This window comes from Ambystoma mexicanum, chromosome 8 (genome assembly GCF_040938575.1).
Source record: "Ambystoma mexicanum isolate Mex_15411 chromosome 8, UKY_AmexF1_1, whole genome shotgun sequence".
Lineage (NCBI taxonomy): Eukaryota > Metazoa > Chordata > Amphibia > Caudata > Ambystomatidae > Ambystoma > Ambystoma mexicanum.
Genome location: NC_090929.1, coordinates 786,167,203 through 786,189,515, shown reverse-complemented (window position 1 = coordinate 786,189,515; position 22,313 = coordinate 786,167,203). Strand labels below are relative to the sequence as shown.

Below are 22,313 nucleotides of genomic sequence, written 5' to 3'. Positions count from 1 at the left end.
TCGAAGAGGGATCGCCTTGAGAAGATTAAAGGGGTGCCGGACTCCGGGCCCAAGTGCTTACAGTCCCAGCCTGCTCAGGAATCTGGTGTCCGCAGAGGCCAGGAAGAATTCTTGGGTGGTTCGGCCTTGGCGGCCTCCACCCCGCCTGACAGCAAGGGCAAGAAGTTAGATGCCATGGAACGGCCTGTTATGTATTCTGCTGCGACTACGATCAAGGCATCATGGTGGCCACGGACATCGCTGATGCAGGGTTCAGCCAAATGGGCAACAGAGTTTGCCTTCGTTGTGGCTGGCTCAAGGCCACCAGCATTCGGCAAGACGTCCAGTCGAAAGTGCTGGATATGCCCTTCGACTGGGACTGTGTTCAGGAAGGCTGTGGATGAGCCTCTCCAAGCCGTAAAGATGGACACAGAGACGGCATGTGCTTTGGGCAGCAACGGAAGCCGTCCTTTCAGACCTCATGCGGCAAGTCTTCAGGATCTTCCAATTGGTTTGGCTAGGGCTCCTCTTCTTACCAACCGCCCCCTGTTCTTCGACCCTGGAGACTAACAGGGGCCCCTCCAAGGCCTTCGGAGGAGGTCATCGTCGCCAGGGTCCACAAGGCGGCCCTTTGCCATCCAAGCAGGATTGAACCGGCTGCAGTGTTGGGCCCCCACCCGAGCACCCCAGTGGGAGGCCGGCTGTCAAACTTAGCGTGTGGAAGACCAGCTCCACCGACCTCTGGGTGTTGGACGCTCTTGACTCTCTTGCCCACGGACATACCCTGGAATTTCAAACGGAAGTGTCCCCAAATACCACCGGTGGCCCAGCAGGAGAACCACTTCCCTCAGCTGCTGCTGGAGGTTCGGGCCATGTTATGGAAGGGCGCAATAGAACTCGTCCCAAAGAGGCTCCGGAGTGTATTCAAGAAACTTCCTCGTCAAAAAGACCGGGGGCTGTAGGCCCATCCATGACCTTCGTCGACTAAACAAATACATCAAGTCCCAACATTTCTTCATGGTTGCTCTTCAGCACGTGCTCTGACAGCTGGAAGAGGCGGACTTCCTGTTGCTGGATTTAGAGGATGCATACTGCCACATCCCCATTCACAAGGGGCACCGCAAGTTCCTGCATTTCGTGGTTCAAGGGAAGCACTACCAATTCAAGGCCCTTCCCTTCGGATTGAATTCGGCGCCAAGGGTCTTCACCAAGTGCCTGGCAGCGCAGCTGTGACTACGGGGAGGGGGGGGGGATTCACGTCTACCCTTATTTGGACGACGCTTATCTGGATGACTGGTTTATCCGGGCCAGCTCGAAGGATATCGCCGTCGGCCACATGGCGAAGACCGTGCGGCTACTGACGGATCTGGGGTTCTCAGTGAACTATGCTAAGTCCTGCTTGATTCCATCACAGGACGCGCTGTTACTGGGATCCCGACTGAACACCGTGTCGTGCCTGGTGTCTCAGTTGAAGGAGGATAGCCTCCTTCTTGGGCAAGGTACAACAGCTTTTGGCCCTGAGGATGGCAAGGGTGAGGCCCATCAAGTCTTTGCTCGGCATGATGTCATCCATATACCTTATTCGGCTGTGCAGGCTACGGATGAGTCCCCTAGAGGAGTTCCTTGGCGCCTGTTGGATTCAAGTGTCGGGAAGCTTCGAGGACAAGATCACTCTCGACAAGTTTCTGTTGAGCGATACAATGGTGGTGTGTGGGGGGGTTTCGGGGGGTTCGCGTCCATCTGTCCGGAAGCGCAGATTTCTAGACCCCTCCGCCTCCCTGCAAGGATGGGGAGCTCACTCCGGAAGTCTCCACGCAAGAGGCCTGTGGCTACCAGAGGAGAAAACGTTGCACATTGTGTTGGAGCTGCGGGCACTATTTTGGGCCCGAAAGTCTTTCCTTCCGTCCCTCGAGGGCAAGGTGGTGCGTAGCTTCACGGACAATACCACCACAATGTTTTACATCAGGAAGCAGGGGGGCACCAGATCCTCGGCGCTCTCCAGAGAAGTGCAGGACCTATGGCACTGGGCCGTTGCCCAGGGATGTTACTCATCCCCTTTCATCTGGCAGGAGTGAAGAACATTGTTCCTGTCTTGCTCAGCAGGGAACTGAGCTCTTGCCACAAGTTGGAGCTTCGGCAGGACCAAGTGGATCTGTTCTGCAGATGGGGCAATCCCCAAATTGATCTATTTGCAACAGCGACGAACACCAAGTGTCGGAGGTTCGCCAGCAGGTTTCCCCAGCCGGGGAGCATTGGGGACTCATTCTCATTCCCCTGGGATGGGCTGTTTGTATATGTGTTCCCTCCGTTGCCGTTTCTTCTTCGTCTAGTCTGTCAACTCAGATGGTCCCAGTGCAGGATGATTCTTGTTGCACCGGCGTGGCCGAGGCAGATCTGGTACCCAGACCTTCTCGAAATGTCAGCGTCCCCACCAGCCAAGCTTCCGGTGGTCTGATTTCTAGCCAGAGAAGGAGGTGCAATTCTGCATCCTGTCCTGCAGCGTTAGAGTTTGAGGGTTAGGAGCTCCCTGCGGATTACAAGGAGGTGCTTGCGAACGCAAGGGCATCATCTACTCTTAAATGCTATCGACATAAATGGAAGCGGTTCGCCATTTGGTGCAGTACAGAGATCGACCCCATACGAGTCGCTGCTCCGCAGGTGCTGTCGTTGGCCAAAATGGGACTAGCGGATATCTCCTGCTACACCAGAGCTCCAGGACGGTTGTCGTCGCAATGTCTGGTTAAGGAGTTTATTAAAGGACTGTTCCGTTCGTTCCCGCCAGTGAAGGCTCCAGCCCCAGCGTGGGAGCTCACTGTGATGCTCACTAGGCTCGTGGGCCCTCCATTTGAACCTATGCAGACAGTTGCACTGAAGTTTTTGTCATGGAAGACAGCGTTCCTAGTCGCCATCGCCTCTGCACGGCGAGTGGGTAAGATTCAGGCCCTTTCCTGTAAACCACCTTATTTGAAAATTCATAACATGAGGGTGGTGCTGCAGGCGCACCCTTCCTTCATGCCCAAGGTGCTGTTGGACTTTCATCGAGCCCTTGGTGGAGCTCAGTTTTCTCATCGTTGAGGCTTAAGCCGTGTTCTGCCATCCAGGCTTGGATCTCCAGGTAGAGGTTGTTAATCCGTGTGGAGTCCTCCTCATAGAGCTTTGTGAAGATATTGTATAAGGTCGGCGAGACGCACAAGCCTTGTGGAACGCCGCAGAGGAAGCCCCCGGAAATGAGACCCGGGTGGTTCGCTCGGCCAGGAAGGATTGGACCCAGGCGGTCGCTTGGTTAGAGAAAGCAGCTGAGGCAGTCGGATGTTCCGTGAGGATCTGATGGTCGACAAGGTCAAAGGCTGCCGAGAGGTCGAGCAGAATGGCTAAATTGCCCTTATCCTTTGCCTCGTCCATCTGGATTTTTAAGTCCAGGAGGGCTGTCTCTGTTCCGTGCCTTGGTCTGAAGCCAGATTGTTTAAGGCCCAGGAGGTTGTTCTCTTCCAAATGCTTCTGGATTTGCAGGTAGGCCACTCTGTCTAAGATCTTTAGGATGTAGGGGACGGTGGTGATTGGCATGTAGTTGGTTGGGTTATTGGGGTCTAGGTTAGGTTTTTTTAGAAGGGGCATGACCCAAGCCTCCTTGAGGCTGCTAGGGACTGAGCTTGTTTTGAAGGAGGCGTTGATTAGGGCTGTTATGAAAGGGACCAGGTTGTTGGCACCTTCCTGGATAATGGGAGCTGGGCAGGAGTCACCTTGGCATCTGGAGGGCTTGAGGCTTTTGATGATGCTTTCCACTTCTTTTGTGGACACCGGGGTAAAGGAGGGGCATGTTGGAGTTTTATAGGTGGGTGGTGAAGGAGGGTTTGCTTTTTTTGCTAGGCTGAGCTTTTTCTGTTCAATCCTGGATTGTAGCTTGGCCATTTTGTCTGCCAAGGCTTTTTGGATTCTCTCACCAGTCTGCATCTTTCACACAGGTTTCTTGGAGTGTGGAGTGTGACTCAAGTTCCCTAAGGATGGCGAAGAGCTCTTTTGTTTTAGATTTGGCGTTCTCAATTCTGTGGTCAGGTCTTTTTTTTTTGGCCCCGAGTATAGAGGTTTTGTAGGTGGTGGCTGCTCTTTTGAGTAGTGTTTTGTTGGCCTGGTTGGGTGTTTTTCTCCAGGTAGCTTCCGCCGCTCGTTTGGCGTTGCAGAGGATTTTAAGCTCAGGGGAGAACCATTTGTTCAGATGAGCTGCTGGTTTAGCTTTAGTGAGTTTTATAGGGGTGATGAGATCTACTGCTGATTCGAGTGTTTTATTAGAGGTCAGCAGGTTTATCCGCATCTAGGGTGGCGTAGTTAGCGGGAGTAAGGATGTTGTGGATTAAAGGGCGGAGGTTCTGCAGGGTGATGTTGCGGTTGTTCCTGGTGAAGGTTTGTGGGATAGTAGCTTGGGGGGGGGGTTTTGGTTGCGACTTCCCTTGGGATGCGGAAGGAGATGGCGTGATGGTTTTACCATGTGATTGCCTCATTGGTAAGGATGGCTGTGGAACAGTTGTGATCAGCTAACCAGTCCAAGGTTCTGCCTTCTTGTGTGTTGGGGCTGTGATCCTAAGCTTTAACCCTAGTTGTGAGATGGTATTTACCAGAGAGTGCATTCGTGTCGTTAGGATCGCCGAGGCCCAGGTTGATGTCTCGTAGTAAGATGATTTGAGAGCCTATTTTGCTATTAGTGGTCAAGAGGCTGGATATCTCTTCCTCGAATGAGATGGGGCCTTGGGGTCTGTATGAGGTGCATAAGGATTGTTTGTGTGGCATAAAGTTGGAATTTAGCAGACAGAAGTTCAGCGGACCGGAAGCTGAATGGAGGGGTCCTTCTAATGCCAAGGGAAGTTTTGGCAATAAAGGCTACTTCTCCTCCTTTGCCCAAGTCCCTGTCGTTCGTTACTATTGAGTAGCCGTCTGGGATGGCGATGGATAGAGAGGGGGCTGCTGCCTGATACAGCCAGGTTTCAGTGATAGCCAGGAAATGCAGTTTGTTCACGTATAGGAGGTCTGCGATGTCTGGCGCATGGGCGACCAGTGAGCGGGCATTGACAAGAGCACCTTTGATCAGGGGGTGTTCAGTTATGCTGATGGGGGGGGGCTTTTTGGGTGTCGTCCAAGATTTGTAAAGTGCTAGCTTGAGCCTGGTTATGATAAGAATGAAGTGGGTGTTTTTTGATCTTTTCTTACCCCCGTCACTGGGCAAGGATGCCAGGGTGTGGGAGGAGCAACAAATGGGCAGATCCATTCTACAGAGCTAATAGCGCAGTGTGGCTGGTCGATTTTGTTTAGAATCGACATACCCCATGGTTGTGGGGTGTGTGCGATGTTCAGCTGGGGGTGATTGGGGTATGGATTTGAAGGGGGGGTAGTGTTGTTGGGGGAGGAGTAGGGGGAGAGAGTTGCCATCAAGGTGAGTGGTTAAGTAAAGGTATGTCATGAACACATTGTCTGGGTCCAGGAATACAGTCAGGCACAGTTGGCTGGGCACAAAAAAGCTAGCTCGAATTGGGGAGAGCAGGCTGGTTCAGAATAGGCAGGGCAGGCACAGTTGGCAGCAATGGGCAAGTTCAAGATAGGCATAGTGGGCTGCAGTAGCCACAGTGGGCTGCAATAGGCATTATCAAAATGGGCAGAGGCAGCAGTAGGCACAATCAAAATGGGCACAGTGGGCTGGTAATGTCAGGCATATTGGGCAGAATAAATGAAGGCGCAGTGGGGTCATACCATGGGTGCATAGGTATCCTACACAAATAATGCAAACGGGGGTCATCAATCTGCGAGGAGCAGGTGCATAAAGTGCCAGTTACTTAGTAGGTCCATGCTTGTGTGAGAGGCTTGCCTGAGTAGGCGTAGGTGAGTCTTTTGGAATTTGGCAGTTCGTTGCTGCAGAGTGGTAAGGATCATGGGCAGCAGAGGCGTACAGCGGTAAACGGGGAGTGGCCTTGTTATGGCCTTTGGATGGCCGGCTCTTCTGCCTGCCGGCGGATGTTTGGGGATTTTAATACTGTGGAGCGCGTCTTGCTTAGCAACGCTGAGGACGCTGGGCCTTGTTTTCAGGCTGCATCGCGCCAGACATTTTGGATTTCAGTAATGTTGGTGCGTGCGGACCTGAATGGGATGCGGGCTGATTTTCATGTGCATGTGGGCAATCCTGCATCACAGTAGTTGCAGGTGGGGTCCAGGCTGGGCAGTTCCTCAGGGGCTACCAGTTGTGAGGAGGCACACTGTGATCAGCTGGACCTTGGGGACATGGGCACACAGCAGTCTGCTGGTCCTGGTGGGTGGGGGCACACGGACCCCCGGCAGTCTGCTGGTCCAAAGTGTGGAAGTCAAACTATGCTCCCAAATTGGAGGACAAACGTACGTTAACTAATGCAAAGAGCCATTTGTTCTTTCTGTACCTTCGACATGACGCCCTAAGGACATTTGGGCCCCATTCAGAATATACTTATGTATGTTAGACTGACTGCGACAGCTCTTAAACCGAACCTGCTAAACCTCTGTAAATCGTACATGTATGAGCATTCGAAGGGAACGTTGCTATCTGTATACATAGAATGCTAGTTGTCTTGATTGTAACTGAGCCTTTAAAGTTAAAACAACAAGGCCATCAAAGTGTAGGCGACCCAGAAAGTTATGGAGAAGAAGGGAATCGTTCTTTCATGATTTAATGCCCTCTTGGAGGTTGTTCCTCACCCTGGGGCTATGGGATCAGAAATTGGCATTTAATTTTTTTCTCTGCTCAAAATGAGTGGCAAATTGTAACAGTTCTAATGGCATTTTAGTGTGTCGGGTCCCAATTGAAAATGACGCACGTTTTTTGTTGAACTCTAAGCGGATTAGCCTGAGCCATGCATTCCCTTCCTGAATTCTGCTTTGTATTTAGGCACACTTAATATTTTTATTTTTTAATTAAGTTTATATACAGAACATAGACAAAATATACATTAAGAGTCACACTAAAAGGAAAACAGCCTAAATCGAAGTTAATCACAGGAGTGCCCAACACATTTAAAGTATAGAAAGTTACTTTCAAGAAACACTCAAGCAGTGTATACCAAATCTCTTGGAGGGACAAATAAAACTCAGCGTATAGTTCCAAAAATCTTCACCAAATCTGTTCAAAGTAGTTCATTTTTTTTTTATCCCTGTGAGGAATAATTTGCTCCATTTTTGACACTTGTTTCAGATCAGCCAACCACTCTGACACCTCTGGTATTTCCTCACTTTTCCACTTCCTCTATTTTTTTTGCAGAGTTCGCCGCCCTGAAAAAACAGCAAAGTTGTATGAAGGGGGGAGATCTTCCACCAAGTTCTCACCCAGAATTATACCTGCATAATCCGTCTTTGTTCATCATAAGAACCTTATTCATTCTTGATGTGACCTCCCTCCAGTAGCTTCTGAATTCGCAATCCCAAATCATATGTTCAAAGGTTCCCTTGACATGCTTACACCTCCAACAGGCCTCCGAATCAAGTAGCCTTCTTGCAAATAATCTTTGCGGTGTCCAAAATACTCTGTAGTATTTTGATTTGCTGACTCCTTTCACCCAGATTCAGAGGTAAGGGGCCACATTTTTGCCCAAATTCCTCCACCTGTCCTCAGAGATCTCCGATCCTAGTGTATCTGACCATTTGTCCAATAGATCTTTATTTGGCTCCCTGTACTGTTCCAAACACCTGTACCGCTTAGAGGCCAGGCGTCCTTTCGAGTTCAATTCTCTCGACCAGATATGCCACCCTTTGCTGTCCTCTGGAACCTTGTTCTTCTGTATTCCCCCAGAGTGCAATCTTTGAGACTTTTTTCTAAAGTTAGTTGCTTAAAGCTGATCCATTTTTAGCCCTCAACAAGATCTTCCAGCCACTGTATACCACCCAGCAGCTAGTTTGGTCAGAGTAGAGATTTCACTTCCAGTTTTATATCTGGATTCAACCAGATTGAAGTAACACTGTTGTCAACCACATTATTTTTTACTTTTCCTCAGATCTTTCCAGCAAGCCCTTATGAATGCATCCTGCACTTGGCCTGTTCAAATCCTGCAGCAGTGCCGACTTGGCCTTTCATCCCTCTGAGGTCAATACATTTAGTATCATTGATTTTGGGTAAGAGCCTGTTTTAACAATGCTAGGAAGCTCTAGGAATAAATCATTAAGTGATATATAAAAAATATTGTAAATATAGATTCCAGCGGTCTCATCGATTACTTCCAGTCTGAGCTAAACACATTTTTTAAACTCCAATTCCAAAACCTTGACTTCAGATAACAGCAGAATACTAATTTGCATACCATCTACCTGCATTTTCTCCTGCATTGGATCTTTCATGGATTCACATGCTTAAAATATTCCCCGTCAGGCTGGGAACCCTACTCTCCTTTAAAAAGCGTTTTCCCCTTGGAAACGTTGACACTTGGGACGCTTATGCACCATCCAGTAGGATGTAGGATATAAATAGACCCACCCTGCAGCTCCCTCTCAGATTTCAACTGTCTCCAAAGTGTTGGGGATCACCTCGGTTTTTCCACACTTTTAGGTTGAGTTTTTTCTTTCTCTGTCGGGAAAAGCATTTTCGCCTGTGTGCTACATGCGGAATGAATAAAGTTTATGAAGGGGATGGGCATATGGACTGTTTTATTGTCTCTACCGTTGTCATTCTGCTGATACCTGTGACATCTGTAAAGGTTTCTCGCAAAAAACATTGAAGAACCGCAATCGGTGTCTAATATCGTGGCTGAACGAAGGGGCCTACCCTCCATCTGAGGTAGGATAGGTGCGCAGTCTGGCATTGGACAGGCCTAAGTCCCCTACAGTTCCTCGCTGCTCGGTGTCGGCTGAGCCTCCGGCAAAAAAAGTCACGACCTATGGAAAAGAGTAGTTCTTCAGCAAAACATCTGACAAAAGGCGCTCCTTCGTCAAAACGTGAGAAGCCAGGAAAGTCATCTTTTTTAATTCAAGAAAGGATGGAAAAGACCCTTTGAGGCGCTCCTCATCAGGAGACCATCATAAGTCTTCCTCGAGTAAGGAATCTTCAAAACACCAGTCCAGAGACTCGAAAAACGTGGTATCGCCCACCAAGTCTGTGCCACAACTGTCAGCGCCTTCAACGGAAGTCCCGTCGTCGACTGCTTCATTGCTGTCTGCACGGTCAATCCCTACAGTGGTGTCAGCCCCAGTGGCGACGATTGACGAGGGACCCAGGTTTTCGTCGTCTTCGGTTGATGCCCCAGGGTCTTAGCAACCTGTGGTGTATGGCACAGTTCTACCGGACACCCTTCTGCAGCAGGAGTCCGCTCTCGGTGTCGTCGATGGAGGAGGAACGAGAACCTGTAATGCATCCAACAAATCTCTGCTTACAGTGCGTTGGCCCTTCGGCGGTAATTAAAAATGCTCCACCTGCGTCTTCTCTGTTGAATCCGCAGTCGGTGCTATCTCTACAGGTGTTGACTACGCTGCAGTCTGTTAAGTCAGTTGGATGCAAGACTGCCTCCCACGGGTATGCCTCTGGGTACACCCATCGTTGAAGCGGCAGGCCCCGCGTTCAGCGTCCACGGCTGAGTTACCGGCTTCCCGGCTGATCAGCGCAGAGCCTCCTCGTTCACACCTGGAGGAGGGTGAGCTACAGGACTCGGAGTCAGGGCAAGGTCCTAGAGACTCCATCTATGACATTTCATTGTCGCCGTCAAGAGACCCGACATGGGAATCTGGAGAAATAGAAGCTCCTAGGAGTCCGGCGCAACCGTCACCCCGGACGACATTGGGGCCTTTCATGCCATGATGGCGAAAGCCTGTGTTGAGTTTGGTCTGACCCCAGAGGAAGAATAGAAGAAATGCTTCTTATTTGACCATATGGGGAAGAGAAGAAAGTCCGTCTTCTCAGTTCCGATCCTTGACCACGCTTGGCAAGGTTTGCGTACCATGCGCCATCCATTTTGGGAGTGGCAATCAAGGGCATGTTGGAGAAAAAATTCAAGGCCCCGGACTCTACACCAAAGTGTTTAATTGCACAGCCCTCACCTGAATCAGTGGTGTCAGCGGCGGCTAGCAGGAAAGCTAGAACACACAAGTGCACAACACCACCGAACAGTGAAGCTAGAAGGCAAGATGCCTTTGGTAAGAAAGTCTCATCAGTGGGGGCAACGACGGTCAAGGCGGCTAACTTACTAGCTATTATGGCACGCTACGATCGCGATATGTGGCATCGCCTGGCCCCCATCTTAGAGCACCGGAAGACAGCCATGCTACTGGTGCATGAAGGTGAGGAGGCATCAAATCACAGCATTCACATCGCTGTAGATTTAGCGGAATCGTTCAAGCAAAATAAATAATTGGGCGGTGCTAAGGAGACAGGCCTCGCTAAAGTGTGCAGACTTTAGGCCCGAGGTCCATTATAAGGTTCTAGACATGCCCTGTGAAGGTGAACAGCTATTTGCGGAAAACATAGATGAAGCCCTCAAAGGCATGAAGGAGGATGCAGATACGGCAAGATCATTGGGAGCGTTACATATCGTCCCTTCCGCTGAGCTTCAGGGAATTCTAGATTTGCCACATCCAGAGATGGGAACTACAATAGATCGGCATACTCCTCGCGAGAGTACAGGCGAGCAGTTCAATCTACACGAAGAAGCCGTGATTTTCAAACTTCCAGAAGGAGAGGACAGCCTTCGTCGACCAAGAGTAAGCAATCGAAATCACAGCAATGAGTCTTCAAGATGTCCTGGGAGGCAGAGTGGGCCAACGCGTCGGCGAATGGGAGAAAATTACATCGGACCATTGGGTGTTGGACACAGTGAGGCTAGGCCACTCTTTAGAATTCGAGGTCCCACCACTTTCATTCCTCCCGTGTATTCGGAGCAACCTCATCTTCACATTTTACAGCAGGAGGTTTTACTTATGCTGCAAAAAGGGGCTATAGAATTGGTTTCAGTGGCCGAGAGAGGTCTGGGGGTTTACTCCCGTTACTTCGTGGTAAAAAAAAAACCCAACGGCAGGTGGCGACCCATTCTGGACCTTCGAGCTCTCAACGAGACTGCAATGCCTGAAGTTCAAGATACTTACACTTCAGGAGGTCATCTGGTCAATAGAACCGGGAGATTTTCTGGTGTCGTTGGATTTGCAAAACGCATATTTCCACATACCTAAGCATTGGCGACACAGAAAAATTCCTGTGGTTTGTAGTGGGTCCCTCATTACCAATTCCGAGTGCTCCCATTCGGTCTAAAATGGTCTCCCAGGACGTTTATGAAATGTTTGGCTCCGGTGGCGGCGTGGCTCTGAGAAGGTAATCATGTCTATCCTTACCTGGACGACTGGCTAATAAGGGCTCGTCCGCGGCGGTGACGCAGGCAAGTCTTGACGTTACCATGCAGCTGCTGCAACGGTTGGGCTTTGCGGTCAACTTCGAAAAATCTTTTGTCTCCCTCCAGGAGCTTGGTCTTTTTGGGCGTGGAATTCCAGACTCAGTCGGGGCTAGTGAAGCCTTCTGTCGAAATGAGTTCAAAAACTCGAGCAGAAAGCAGCAGAGTGGAGAGTTGGAACCAGAGTGTCAGTCAGCTACATGTCACTGCTGAGAGCCATGGCGTCATGTATTCCGTTGGTGAAGAACTGTCTCTTCATGAGGCCAATACAAGAATTTCTAGCGGCCCACTGGACTCAGTCGCGGATTATGGTCCGACAAAGAGGTGATCAACGATTTACTGGAAGCGCTTCGGTGGTGGCAACTCTCAGACAATCTGACGCGAGGAATGCCGCTGCGGGAGCCTTTTCAATCCACAATTGTAACAGATGTCTCCCAAACAGGATGGGGAGCTCATCTGGGGTCCTTAAAAGTTCAAGGTCGGTGGTCCCCAGGAGAAGCAAGACTTCACATCAATGTGCTGGAGCTAAGAGCGGTTCATTGGGCTCTAAAATCCTTTTTGCTGCGCATATGAGGATCTGTCGTAAGAGTGTTGACCGACAATGCAACCATGATGTTCTACCTCAGGAAGCAGGGATGCACTCATTCCAGAACGCTCTCGACCGAGGCTTAGGAACTATGGCATTGGGCCCTCATACAAGACGTCAACATTGTAGCGTTTCATCTACCTGGGGTGATGAATGTACAGGCAGACTCTCTCAGCAGGGAAATGAACCAACTCCACGAATGGCAGCTGAAGGATCAGCACATGTTGAAGATCTTCAGGAAATAGGGTTGTCCTTCGCTGGATCTCTTCGCCACCCGGGAGAACAAGAAGTGCAAGCAGTTCGCCAGCAGATGGCCGCAGCCCAATTCGCTGGGGGATTCATTCTCCTTCCCGTGGACGGGCAGGTTCGCGTACGTGTTCCCTCAGTTTCCACTCATTCGGCGGACCCTCCAGTGGATTCAGAAATATCCATGCCGTGTGATTCTGGTTGCCCCTCATTGGGCCAGGCTGCCATGATTTTCAGACCTGCTCCATCTATCCGTAGCAGAACCAGTGAGATTTCAAGCGACCACGGACCACCTGTTTCAAGACAAGGGAGCGGTTTGGCATCACGACCCGGGCTCCCTCAGCCTGACTGCTTGACTCCTGACTTCTCCGAGTTTGAGTTGCCAAACATTACTAGCGACTGTCGCCGCATTTTAGAGGCAGTGAGGGCCCCGTCCATTAATGTCTCATACTCATTCAAGTGGAAAAGGTTCTGTGTGTGGTGTAAGGATCAGCCTGGAGTAGACCCTTTAAACATTTCATCAAAACAAATTCTGCCTTATTTACTACACTTGTCTAGGAAAGGTTTGGCATTCTCCTCCATAAAAGTTCACCTGGCAGCCATTTCTATTTTTTTTTTAAATATTTTTTATTTTTATAACCAACACACCAAACATTACAACTTTGAGGACATTTACATTCAAGTCTGTTGCGATGGTCATACATCAAACATTACGGTCCTCCCTGTCCCTCCCCTTTACCTTGAGCCCCTATTGCCATGCTGCCCGCCTAAATATCTCATTATGCTCTCCCATCTACTGCGCAGAGTCGGGTGCCTGCCAATGTGGACACCAGTTGCCTCCATTCGATCAAGGGTCCCACTTCTACCTCCCCACCGCTACTGATTGCTTCATACCAGACTGTCGTTTCTGCGTCTGCCTATTTTAGGAGGTCCACCCACCACACCTCTATCCTGGGGCGCTGGGCGGCCTTCCAGCACATTGCGATTCTTCGTTTGGCCAGAATGTAGGCTAGGTCCTTCATTTTACTTACTTGCTTCAGGTTACGCGGTCTGGCGAACACCCCCAGCAAACATGCCCATACTGATTCCACCTAAAATGTGATCCCTTTCTCTGCCAGGCACAACTTGATCTCTGTCCAGAATCTGTCCACCTCCGAGCAAGCCCAAAACATATGTATTAGCCCTGTTTCCGTTTCTCCACACCGTGGGCACTTCTACGCCGCTGGGTTCCCAAACTGGGCAATCCTATCCGGGGTCATATATGCCCTATGGGTGACATAGAGCTGTATCTGCTGAAGCTTTGCGTTGATAGACTGAACTCTATCCCATTGTCCATCTAGTAGGGGTTGTCCCACCTCTTCCTCCCAACCCCGTCTCAATTGCAGCACCTCCTTACCCACCCTGGACATCAGTAAATTCGTATATGCGGGACACTTCATGACCACCCTCCGAGATATCGTACATTTTCTTGATGGCCATATCTGGTTGCTCGGATAGCTCTTCCGCAGACCATCTGTCCAACACCAGTTTAACTCTAGTATGGGTAATGTGTTGGCCTACGTGCACCCCGGTGTCTTCCATCGGCCTATTGAAATCTAGTGCCTCGCCCTCTTGCCATACATCCCCAAGGGTCACAAGGCCCGTCGATTCCCAGTATTTACGGACCGCTATTGTCAATTGTGGGTCCCCTCCGCATACCGCTACCAGCGGCACCTGCGGGGAGCATGGGGTTGTGATTCCCACCAGCTGCCACGTTTTGTTACAGATTTCCCAGCCCAGTGTTAGGAGCTTTGCCCTTCCCTGCACCTTACTTTGGGCAACCACATCACCTCCCTCAAATAATAAGGGGCAGAGTCCTTATACCAAAGCCTGGTCTCGGCAGACTCTTCCTCGGACAGCAACCTGGTCACGTAATGAAGCTGTCCTGCCAGATAATACAGCTCGAAGTTCGGTAAGTTTATGCCCTCTGTCGCTCGGGTTTTGTAACTTCCATAACACCCTGTTTCTGGTATTGTGCAAGATGAAGCCCCTACATAAACTTTGGAGTTTCCCGAAAAACCGTCTGGGGAGCATACATGGAATATTCACAAAAGTGCAGCAGTCTCGGCAGGACCACCATATTAAGCAGCGCCACCCTACCCATCATGGCTAAAGGAGCCTAGACCAGAACCCCATACTGTTCTTAATGCCTGCTATTGCCCGCTCTGTGTTGTGTTTGTCCTCAACCGAGTGGTATATATCGATGCCTAGATACCTAAAGGTCCTGGTCTGCCAGGGTATCGGCAGGACCGGCAAGTTTTCCACTCGGACCCTTCTATATCTTCCCAAGGGGAACAAGCTTGATTTCCTGGGGTTCACCGCTATGCCCGAGAGGGTGGCATGTTCATAACCTCCAGGACAAATTGCAAGTTTTCCTCTGGGAAGCGCAGATATAACAGGATGTCATCGGCACACAGCGAAGTAAGGTGTGTCCCTCCCTTTGTGGGGATCTCCCCATACTGTTTGAGGCAGATGCTAGCGGTTCCAGAGCGAGGATGTACAACATGGGCGACCAGGGGCAACCCTGTCTTGTGCCCCTGCTGAGCTGCCGTTTGTCCGAGATCATGGCGCCAGTTTTAACCCTGGCGATTGGGGAGCTATAAGTCATTTTAACCCACCTCAGGTACCCTGGCCCCATGCCATACTCCCTCAGCGAGCCACGGCCACCTCACTGAATCAAACGCCTTAATTGCGTCCAACGAGACTATCGCCATTTCGCCCGGGTCTTTTTCCGTTTGCTCGATTATGTGGTGGAGTCTCCTATGGTTGTCCGTTATATTCCTTCCTGGTACGTACCCTGTTCGATCGGTATGGACCAGTTTCCCTATGAGGCGTTTAAGCCTGTTTGCTAACACGGCAGTAAGGATCTTACTATCTTGGTTAAGAATGGACAAGGGTCGGTAAGATCCGCGTTCCGAGCTTGGTTTGCCTGGTTTCAAGAGTGGGATTATTACCGCCTCCCTAAGGGACATCGGCAACTTCCCTTGTTCATACGCCTCGTTTAACATGGCGAGCAGCGGGGGGAGCACCTCCTGCTTGTATGTTTTATAAAATTCACTCGGGAGCCCATCTGACCTTGGGGCCTTACACGTGGGTAGGTGCTGTACCACCATCTCTAGTTCTTCAAGAGTGATTGGGGCATCCAAGTCCTGGTCACTAAGCTTGGGCATTCCTATATCCACCACGATTTCCTGAGTCTCTCGCCCGTCTCCTCCCCTGTGTCGTCCTATAAGCGCCTGTAGAATCTGAGAAATCACTCATTGACTCCTTCTTGGGTATCCCAGGTCTGGCCATCTTGGTCCTTTATCTCCCTGATCACTGAACGCGGTGTTTCATTCTTGTATAGCCACGCTAGCAACCTAGCCGGTTTATCATCTCCTGCATGTTGCTTCTCAATATACTTTTTTATAATTTAACTTGCAGAGCCTGTCCCAATGCCCGCTGCTAGCCTGCTGGAGGAGGGCCTCCCTCGCCTAATCTTCCTGTGAGGTACCCCCCATCTGTATTCTCTTCGAGCTCCGTCTCCTGTAGCTCCCGCTCTATGCCCCCTTGGAGCCCTCTAGACTTAGATATGGCCACGCCCCGCACTACCACTTTGAACGCCTCCCATAGGGTGTCCTCCGACTGCACACTGCCAGTGTTAATATCAAAATATTCAGTTATGGCCTCCCTTAGGTCCTCTCGAAATCCCGAATCCTGCAAAGCTTCAGCTCTGAGTTTCCACGTCGGGATTCACGCCCCGGGGGGGGGCGATGCCTCGACTCCACCACCAAGGGGGAGTGCTCCAAAAGCACTCTGGCCTTGTATTCCGAACCTATCATTTCCCTGGCTATTCCCAAGGACACAAACATGTAGTCCAGTCTAGTGTATAAGTAATGGGGGGTGAGAAGTGCGAGTACTGCCTGTCCCCCGGGTGCCGCAGCCTCCAAATGTCATCTAGATCAAAATCCCGCAGTAGGGCCGTTAGTGCCTTCGCCGCAGGGATTGGTCTCACATTTATTATCAGACCTGTCCATCTTGGGATCTATTGTGCAGTTGAAGTTGCCTCCCCAGATGGTAGCACTGCCCATTAAGGGGCTAATTTTATCATGTAGGGCCCTATAATAGGCCGATGTATCCTGATTGGGAGCATATGTGTTTTACGATGTTGGCCTCCCTATTCTCCAACATCCCCCGCACCACTAGCATTCTCCCATCCGCGTCTGGCGTGGATTGTAGCAGCTGGAATGGCACACGAGGTGCTACCCACATGACCACCCCCCTTGCATATGCCGAGTATGTAGCTCCTGAGGTGGTTCCCCTCCACTTTCTCTTGACCACCTCTAATTTATCCCTAGTAAGATGGGTCTCCTGTAGTAATGCTATATCGATTTTCAGCCTTCTCAGATAATTAATTACTTTTCCTTTTCAGGTAGCTGTTGAGACCTCTTACATTCCAAGTGACAATCCGGAGACTATCCATAGCTGTGAAAAATGTACCGCCTCACCCCTCCGCGGGTCACCGTTCCAGTCCCAGCCAGCATGAAATTGGGCTCGTTCCCCACCCTCCCCCAACTTGGGCTCTCCAACTAGCCCGCACACCTCCCCCCACTCAACTATTCCCCACTGCACACTTCCCCTTCCCTCCTGCCTCCCAACCCCACCCAAACTAATGCCCAGCTTCATCCCTGGATCTCGAGGTCCCCCGCGTTTGGTCCCATCTCGAAATGCTGAGAGCGAGAACCTGGCAGGGTGTCACCAATATTAGGTGACCTAACTAATATACTAACTATTGGGGTTAAGAGTGCTTCCCACTAATCTCCTAATGATTACCTTGGTACATTGTGCATCCTCCATATTACAATAAAATACTTCGCCCCTGAGAATCAATGCATCGCTACTCTATATTATAATCAAGTCCCAGAGTCCCAATATGTACAGCACCTTGGTCCCGTGATTGGGCCTCACTTGTCCGTATCGTCCTCCCTGCGGCCGTCCGCACCCTCCGGGCAATTCTTGCCATCCAACCATTCCATCGCATCCTCCAGACTCTCGAAAAACAAAGCTTTGGCTTTATGGAATACTTTCAGTTTAGCTGGGTACATCAACATGTATCGCAACCCCACTGCTCGCAGTCTCCTTTTCACTGTCCCATAGTTCAGCCTCCGCACTTGAAGGATATGCCGAGATAGTCGCGGAAGCCCTTTATATGCTGCCCCCTTCCTGAAATATTCCAGTATCTTCTCCCTGTCCCGATAGTTCAAAATCTTGACGATGATCGGCCTCCGGAGGGGGTACCCGGAGGGGGGGGGGGCTTCCTTGTGAGCGCTCTTTGTGCACGCTCCAACGCGAAGCCTTGCGTGAAGATCTCAGCTCCTATCTCCTGAAGCAACATGTTGTCAACATAGTCGGTCGGGTTAGGGCCTTCTTCCCCCTCCAGAAGGCCCACTATGCACACATTGTTCCTTCGAGCACGCCCTTCGGCCTCCTCTGCTCTATTCTCCAGGTTGGTCACCTGCTTCCTCAGGATATGGATCTCCGAGGCATGCGAGGTCAGGGCAGTCGTGTTTATGGTCACTTATTTCTCCAGCTCATCTGTGTGTTCCGCCATTTTCTGCACGTCCAATCTGAGCAAGTTGACCTCCTCTTGCACTGTGCCGATTTTGAGCTCCAGCGCTGCCTTAAGCTCGGCAGTGGCTGCCTCTAGCTTGCTTTCCCATGTTGCCTTAAGGTCTGCAGTTGCTTCCAGGATTTGCAGGTCGACGCGTGTAGGAGTGATGTCCACTGGTGGAATCTTGTCTTTGGGTCTCGCCCCCTCGGCCTGTTGCGGGGTCTTGGTGAAATCTTACATTGTAGGCTGCTTTGCCTTGGATTTGGGCAGTTTGGATGCCGTCCTGCCGTCTGGCATTCCTGTGGTTACAGGCGAGGCCTACTGGCCCCTAGTCACGGTGCCATAGATCGTAAAGGCCCGCAATCTCGCTGGCCAGCCAACGGGCTAGCTGTATATTGGGGGCCTGCTGTTGGCCCCTGCTTCCCTCCAGTCTCGGGTGGATGCCACCGCCTTATGCACAAACGCTCTCGGGGCCCCTCGGGAGTATCCTATGTCGGCTGCTTCAGGTCCACAGAGCGCTTGTGCGCCGTCAGTTCATTCTGTGGAGCGCACGTGCACTCCCGTTTCCGATTGCCGCCTGTATCAGCAGCTGAGGCATCCACTCCTTCGGGTTCCACAGCAGCACAACTTGGGATCTTGACGATTATCTTCTAAGCTGCCATCCCGGCTGACCAGGGACGCTTTCCCTCAGGATGCCCAGCGAGCCCTCCTCCTCCTCAGTCCTTCCGTTCCTGTGTTCGGAGAGCCCGCATAGCCGCCATCTTTGACTCTGGGCGCTGTCCTCCATCGCCAGCACAATTTCTGCAGCAGCCGCACTAATACTGGATGAATTTTGAGCGGAGTGCCATCATTCGAAGCAGCGAGCGTTCCCACCGACTCTGGTCTGCCTTTGGTGGCGAATGTTCAGGATTACGGTGCCAATGCACCCAAGGATCATTCCGGATCGGCAGGAGACGGTCTGAAGCGCTTCTGACACCATGGCCGCCAAGCCACGCCCCCGGCCATTTCTAAGTTTACTCAGAAAAGGCACTTGTCTCCGTTGTTCAGTGATCGATTTCTAAGATTTGTTTTGAACTTTTCCTCCAGCCAAAAAGTTCCCTCCTGGTTGGAGTCTCAATCTGGTGCTGTCAGGGCTAATGAAAGCCCTGTTAGAACCTGTCGTCGATGTCCCTGAAGTTTTTGTTGTGGAAAATGGCTTTTTGGTGGCCATTACATCAGCAAGAAGAATATCGGAGCTACAAGCTCTAGTGATTGATCCTCCGTACTTGTTTTTCTTCTAGGACAAGGTGGTGTTGGCGACTAACCCTCACTTTATTCCAAAGGTGCCTACTCCGTTCCATAAACACTCTTCTATTGTGCTACCAGCATTCTTTGCTTCGGCTTCCTCTTTGGCAGATAAGGCTCTACATACGTTGGATGTTAAAAGAGCATTTAAGTTTTATCTGAGTCGTACTCAGGAATTCAAGCGTTCAAGACAGCGGTTTGTAGCTTATGGACCCTCAGTAAAGGGAAGAGCACTCTCCAAACAAGGACTCTTGCGCCGGGTTTCATCGGCTATTTCCTTCCGTCACTCTAAGGCGGGGAAGCCTCTGGAAAGGCGCCCAAAGGCCCACTCACCAAGATCCACCGCATCGTCGGCAGCATTATGGTCTGGGATTCCGATGGTGGACAGGCGGCCTCCTGGTCGATGCCACATACGTTTACTCGGCATTATTGCCTGGAGAAACAGCATGGGGCAGACTTGCAGATGGGATGTGCAGGCCTGCAAAGCCTGTTTCAGTAGGGTAAGACCCCCCGCAAGGTGGGGTACCTGTTTCAATGTTACCACGGCTAATGTTTTCTTACTGATTGTATGTTTGTGTTCCTAATGTATTGGTTTTCATTACACGCCACCATCTAGGTGAATACTGCTATGTAATCTATTCTAAGCATGTGAATCCATGAAAGATCGAATGCTGGAGAAGGGAGTAGTTTCTTACCTGTAACTCCATTTCTCCAGCATTGGTATTTTTCATGGATTCACATGCGCCCGCCGGCCTCCCCTGAATGCAAACCTAGTTATTGCCTCTACTTTGGAGGTTAAAATCTGAGAGGGAGTCGCAGGGCGGGTCCATTTATATCCTACGTCCTACTGGATGGGCGTAAGCGTCCCAAAAGGACGTCGCTAGGACACGAGTGTCAAAGTTTCCAATAGAAAATGCGTTTAAAAAAGAGACGGAGGGTTGCCAGCCTGACGATGGGGAATATTCTAAGCATGTGAATCCATGAACAATACCAATGCTGGAGAAATGGAGTTACAGGTAAACTACTCCCTTCTTATAGCTTGTTCAATTGTTCTAAAGATGGGAAGGGCAGCCTGTACCCATTAAGTTCTTATGTGCCAAGACTCCTTTTGAAACAGCCTTCTTGATTTATTTGGTTATAATGTAAAATTTCATACATCTATGCAACTATAAATATCAAAATAAATAGAAGAAAAAATGTAAAGCACAAATGGAAAAGTGGACCTACAAATGCTGCATTGAAGAGATTTGATCAGCGAGAACCCTGGAAACCAGGTTGACTTTTTTTTTTCTTTTAGGAATTGACGGCAGAACAGAAAGAAGGTGCATTCTCCAATTTCAATATCTCAAAAGAAACGATTAACCTTCTTAAAGGTAATGTCTGTTCATGTTTTTCTTAGACATAAAATTGCTGTTTGTCTCGTCATGTGTATCCTTAACTCCCTAACTTGATTGATTTTAAAAACATTTTTGTTGTTGTTGCAGTAAGGCTTTTGAAAAAGTTCCCAACTTAGTTTTTGCGCTAATTGGTGCAGACTTCAAGTGCACCTAAGTGTTTGAATCAAACAGACACAATGAGACATGCATTTTTATATATACACAACACTTAAGTTGCATTAGTGTTGGTTTTTATTTTTTTAATGGCATAAAAATGGATCGGTGGTTTTGGCGAGTGGAAGGGCAATCAACAGTTCAGTAGCCCAAGAAGAGCTTGTAGGAAGCAGACATTTTATTGCTGTTTGCATAATTTTATGTTACACGTTAAAGTTAACTATTAAAATTATTTTTGTGGTGGGTGGAGGTCAGTATGAAAGTCCCAATCTAGCTTAGAGTCCCTTGAGATTTCTGCTTTACCCTACTGATCCTGAACCTTTACCAACTGGTAAAGTATAAAGCAAGGGAAGCCCCTCTGCAAAACACGCTGCAGAACAGACAAGTGTTTGTTAAACCGCAAGTATCAAAGGGAAGTAATACATGAATGAGTTTCAAGAAAAGAAACATCAAGCATTTATTTTGAAAAACAATACTAGGCAACATAACAAAGTTTACTATTTACGAAGGCAATTTTGTGAAAAGGTTCCATGCAGTGCAAAAGACAGTGTTATTTTATTGAGCATTTGTTGGGCACCTTATACAAAAGAATTGTTTCAAAGCGCCACAAAGCTACATGGGCAGGGAACAGGAGAAGTAATAATAATATAAAAACAGTAAAATACAGTTCTCCAGCATGGAGTCGGGCATGGATTCACATGCTCATGTATATTCCCAGTCAGGCTGCGAATCCTCGGTTAAAAGACAAAACCGTTTCAGTTTCATTTCTGTACAGTCTTTCTCCTATAAACCAATCACTGAGCTCTGGGTCATACTGCCCCCAGCCAATGACTGCCCTCCACCTATGCTCCCCACCAAGCCATCTTCAGATTGTTACTGCTCGTTCAAGTCTTGGGAGTCCTTGCATTTCGCTCTTTGAGCTTTGCTGCGTTTTTCACTTTTTGCTAGAAAACTATTTTTCGGTCAATCGAGCCTGTGTGCGCCATCGATTAGCCTTCTGATATAACGGGGACCCGTTTTTCATAATCTTTCACGCTCCTCAAGGGCAGAATTCGTCGAATGTTATTCTTGGAAGCTTCCAGAAGTAAGTTCTTCAGGCCTACTCTACGCGTATCCTGTCTGATGAGAAGGGCATTGTTTCCCTCTTCAAGCTTTGCTCTGCCTGCGGTTTGTGGAATGTGTTCAGAGGACTAGCATTCCCAGTGTCTGTATTGCCTACACCGGACACATAGAAGATTGTGGCATCTGCCGTGGCTTCACCAAGCACACGATGAACCAGCATTTCCGGCTGGTCACGTGGTTCAAGGCCAGGGCCTCTACCCTGGGTGGTTCTCTGGGGCATGCCTCTTGTGGATCCAGCTAACCCGAGAGGGCGTTTAAGTCCTTTAAGGGTGCTCCATCCGTGGGGGCCCAACAGAAGGTCAAGCACCGCAAGTCTGCTTCTGTTGGGGTAGCTGCTGCTGCAGGTCCTGCTGTGGTAAAGGCGCGTTCATCATCTCCTTCAGCATTTATCTCCAGCCACCGCTGCAGCTCTTCGTCCTATAGGAAGTCTGCTAGCCCCGGGAAGCTGTGGGAGACACCGGAGAAGGCCAAGCAGGACAAGGCATCTAACCTCCCCGGGAAGGAGGCCAAGCAGGACAACGTGTCTGACCCAGCCTTGAGGGAGGTGGCCA

The 22,313-nt window shown here is 49.9% G+C and overlaps 1 protein-coding gene across 4 annotated transcripts in view; it reads left to right on the top strand.

Moving 5' to 3' along the window:
• DDX21 (DExD-box helicase 21) overlaps window positions 1–22,313 on the top strand; it is a 790,459-nt gene that overhangs the window by 177,052 nt on the left and 591,094 nt on the right. For all 4 annotated transcript variants that reach the window (XM_069610614.1, XM_069610615.1, XM_069610617.1 and 1 more), the window contains one exon: window positions 20,388–20,463. In XM_069610614.1, coding sequence (XP_069466715.1) covers window positions 20,388–20,463 — 76 coding nt within the window. The remainder of the gene's footprint in view (window positions 1–20,387; window positions 20,464–22,313) is intronic.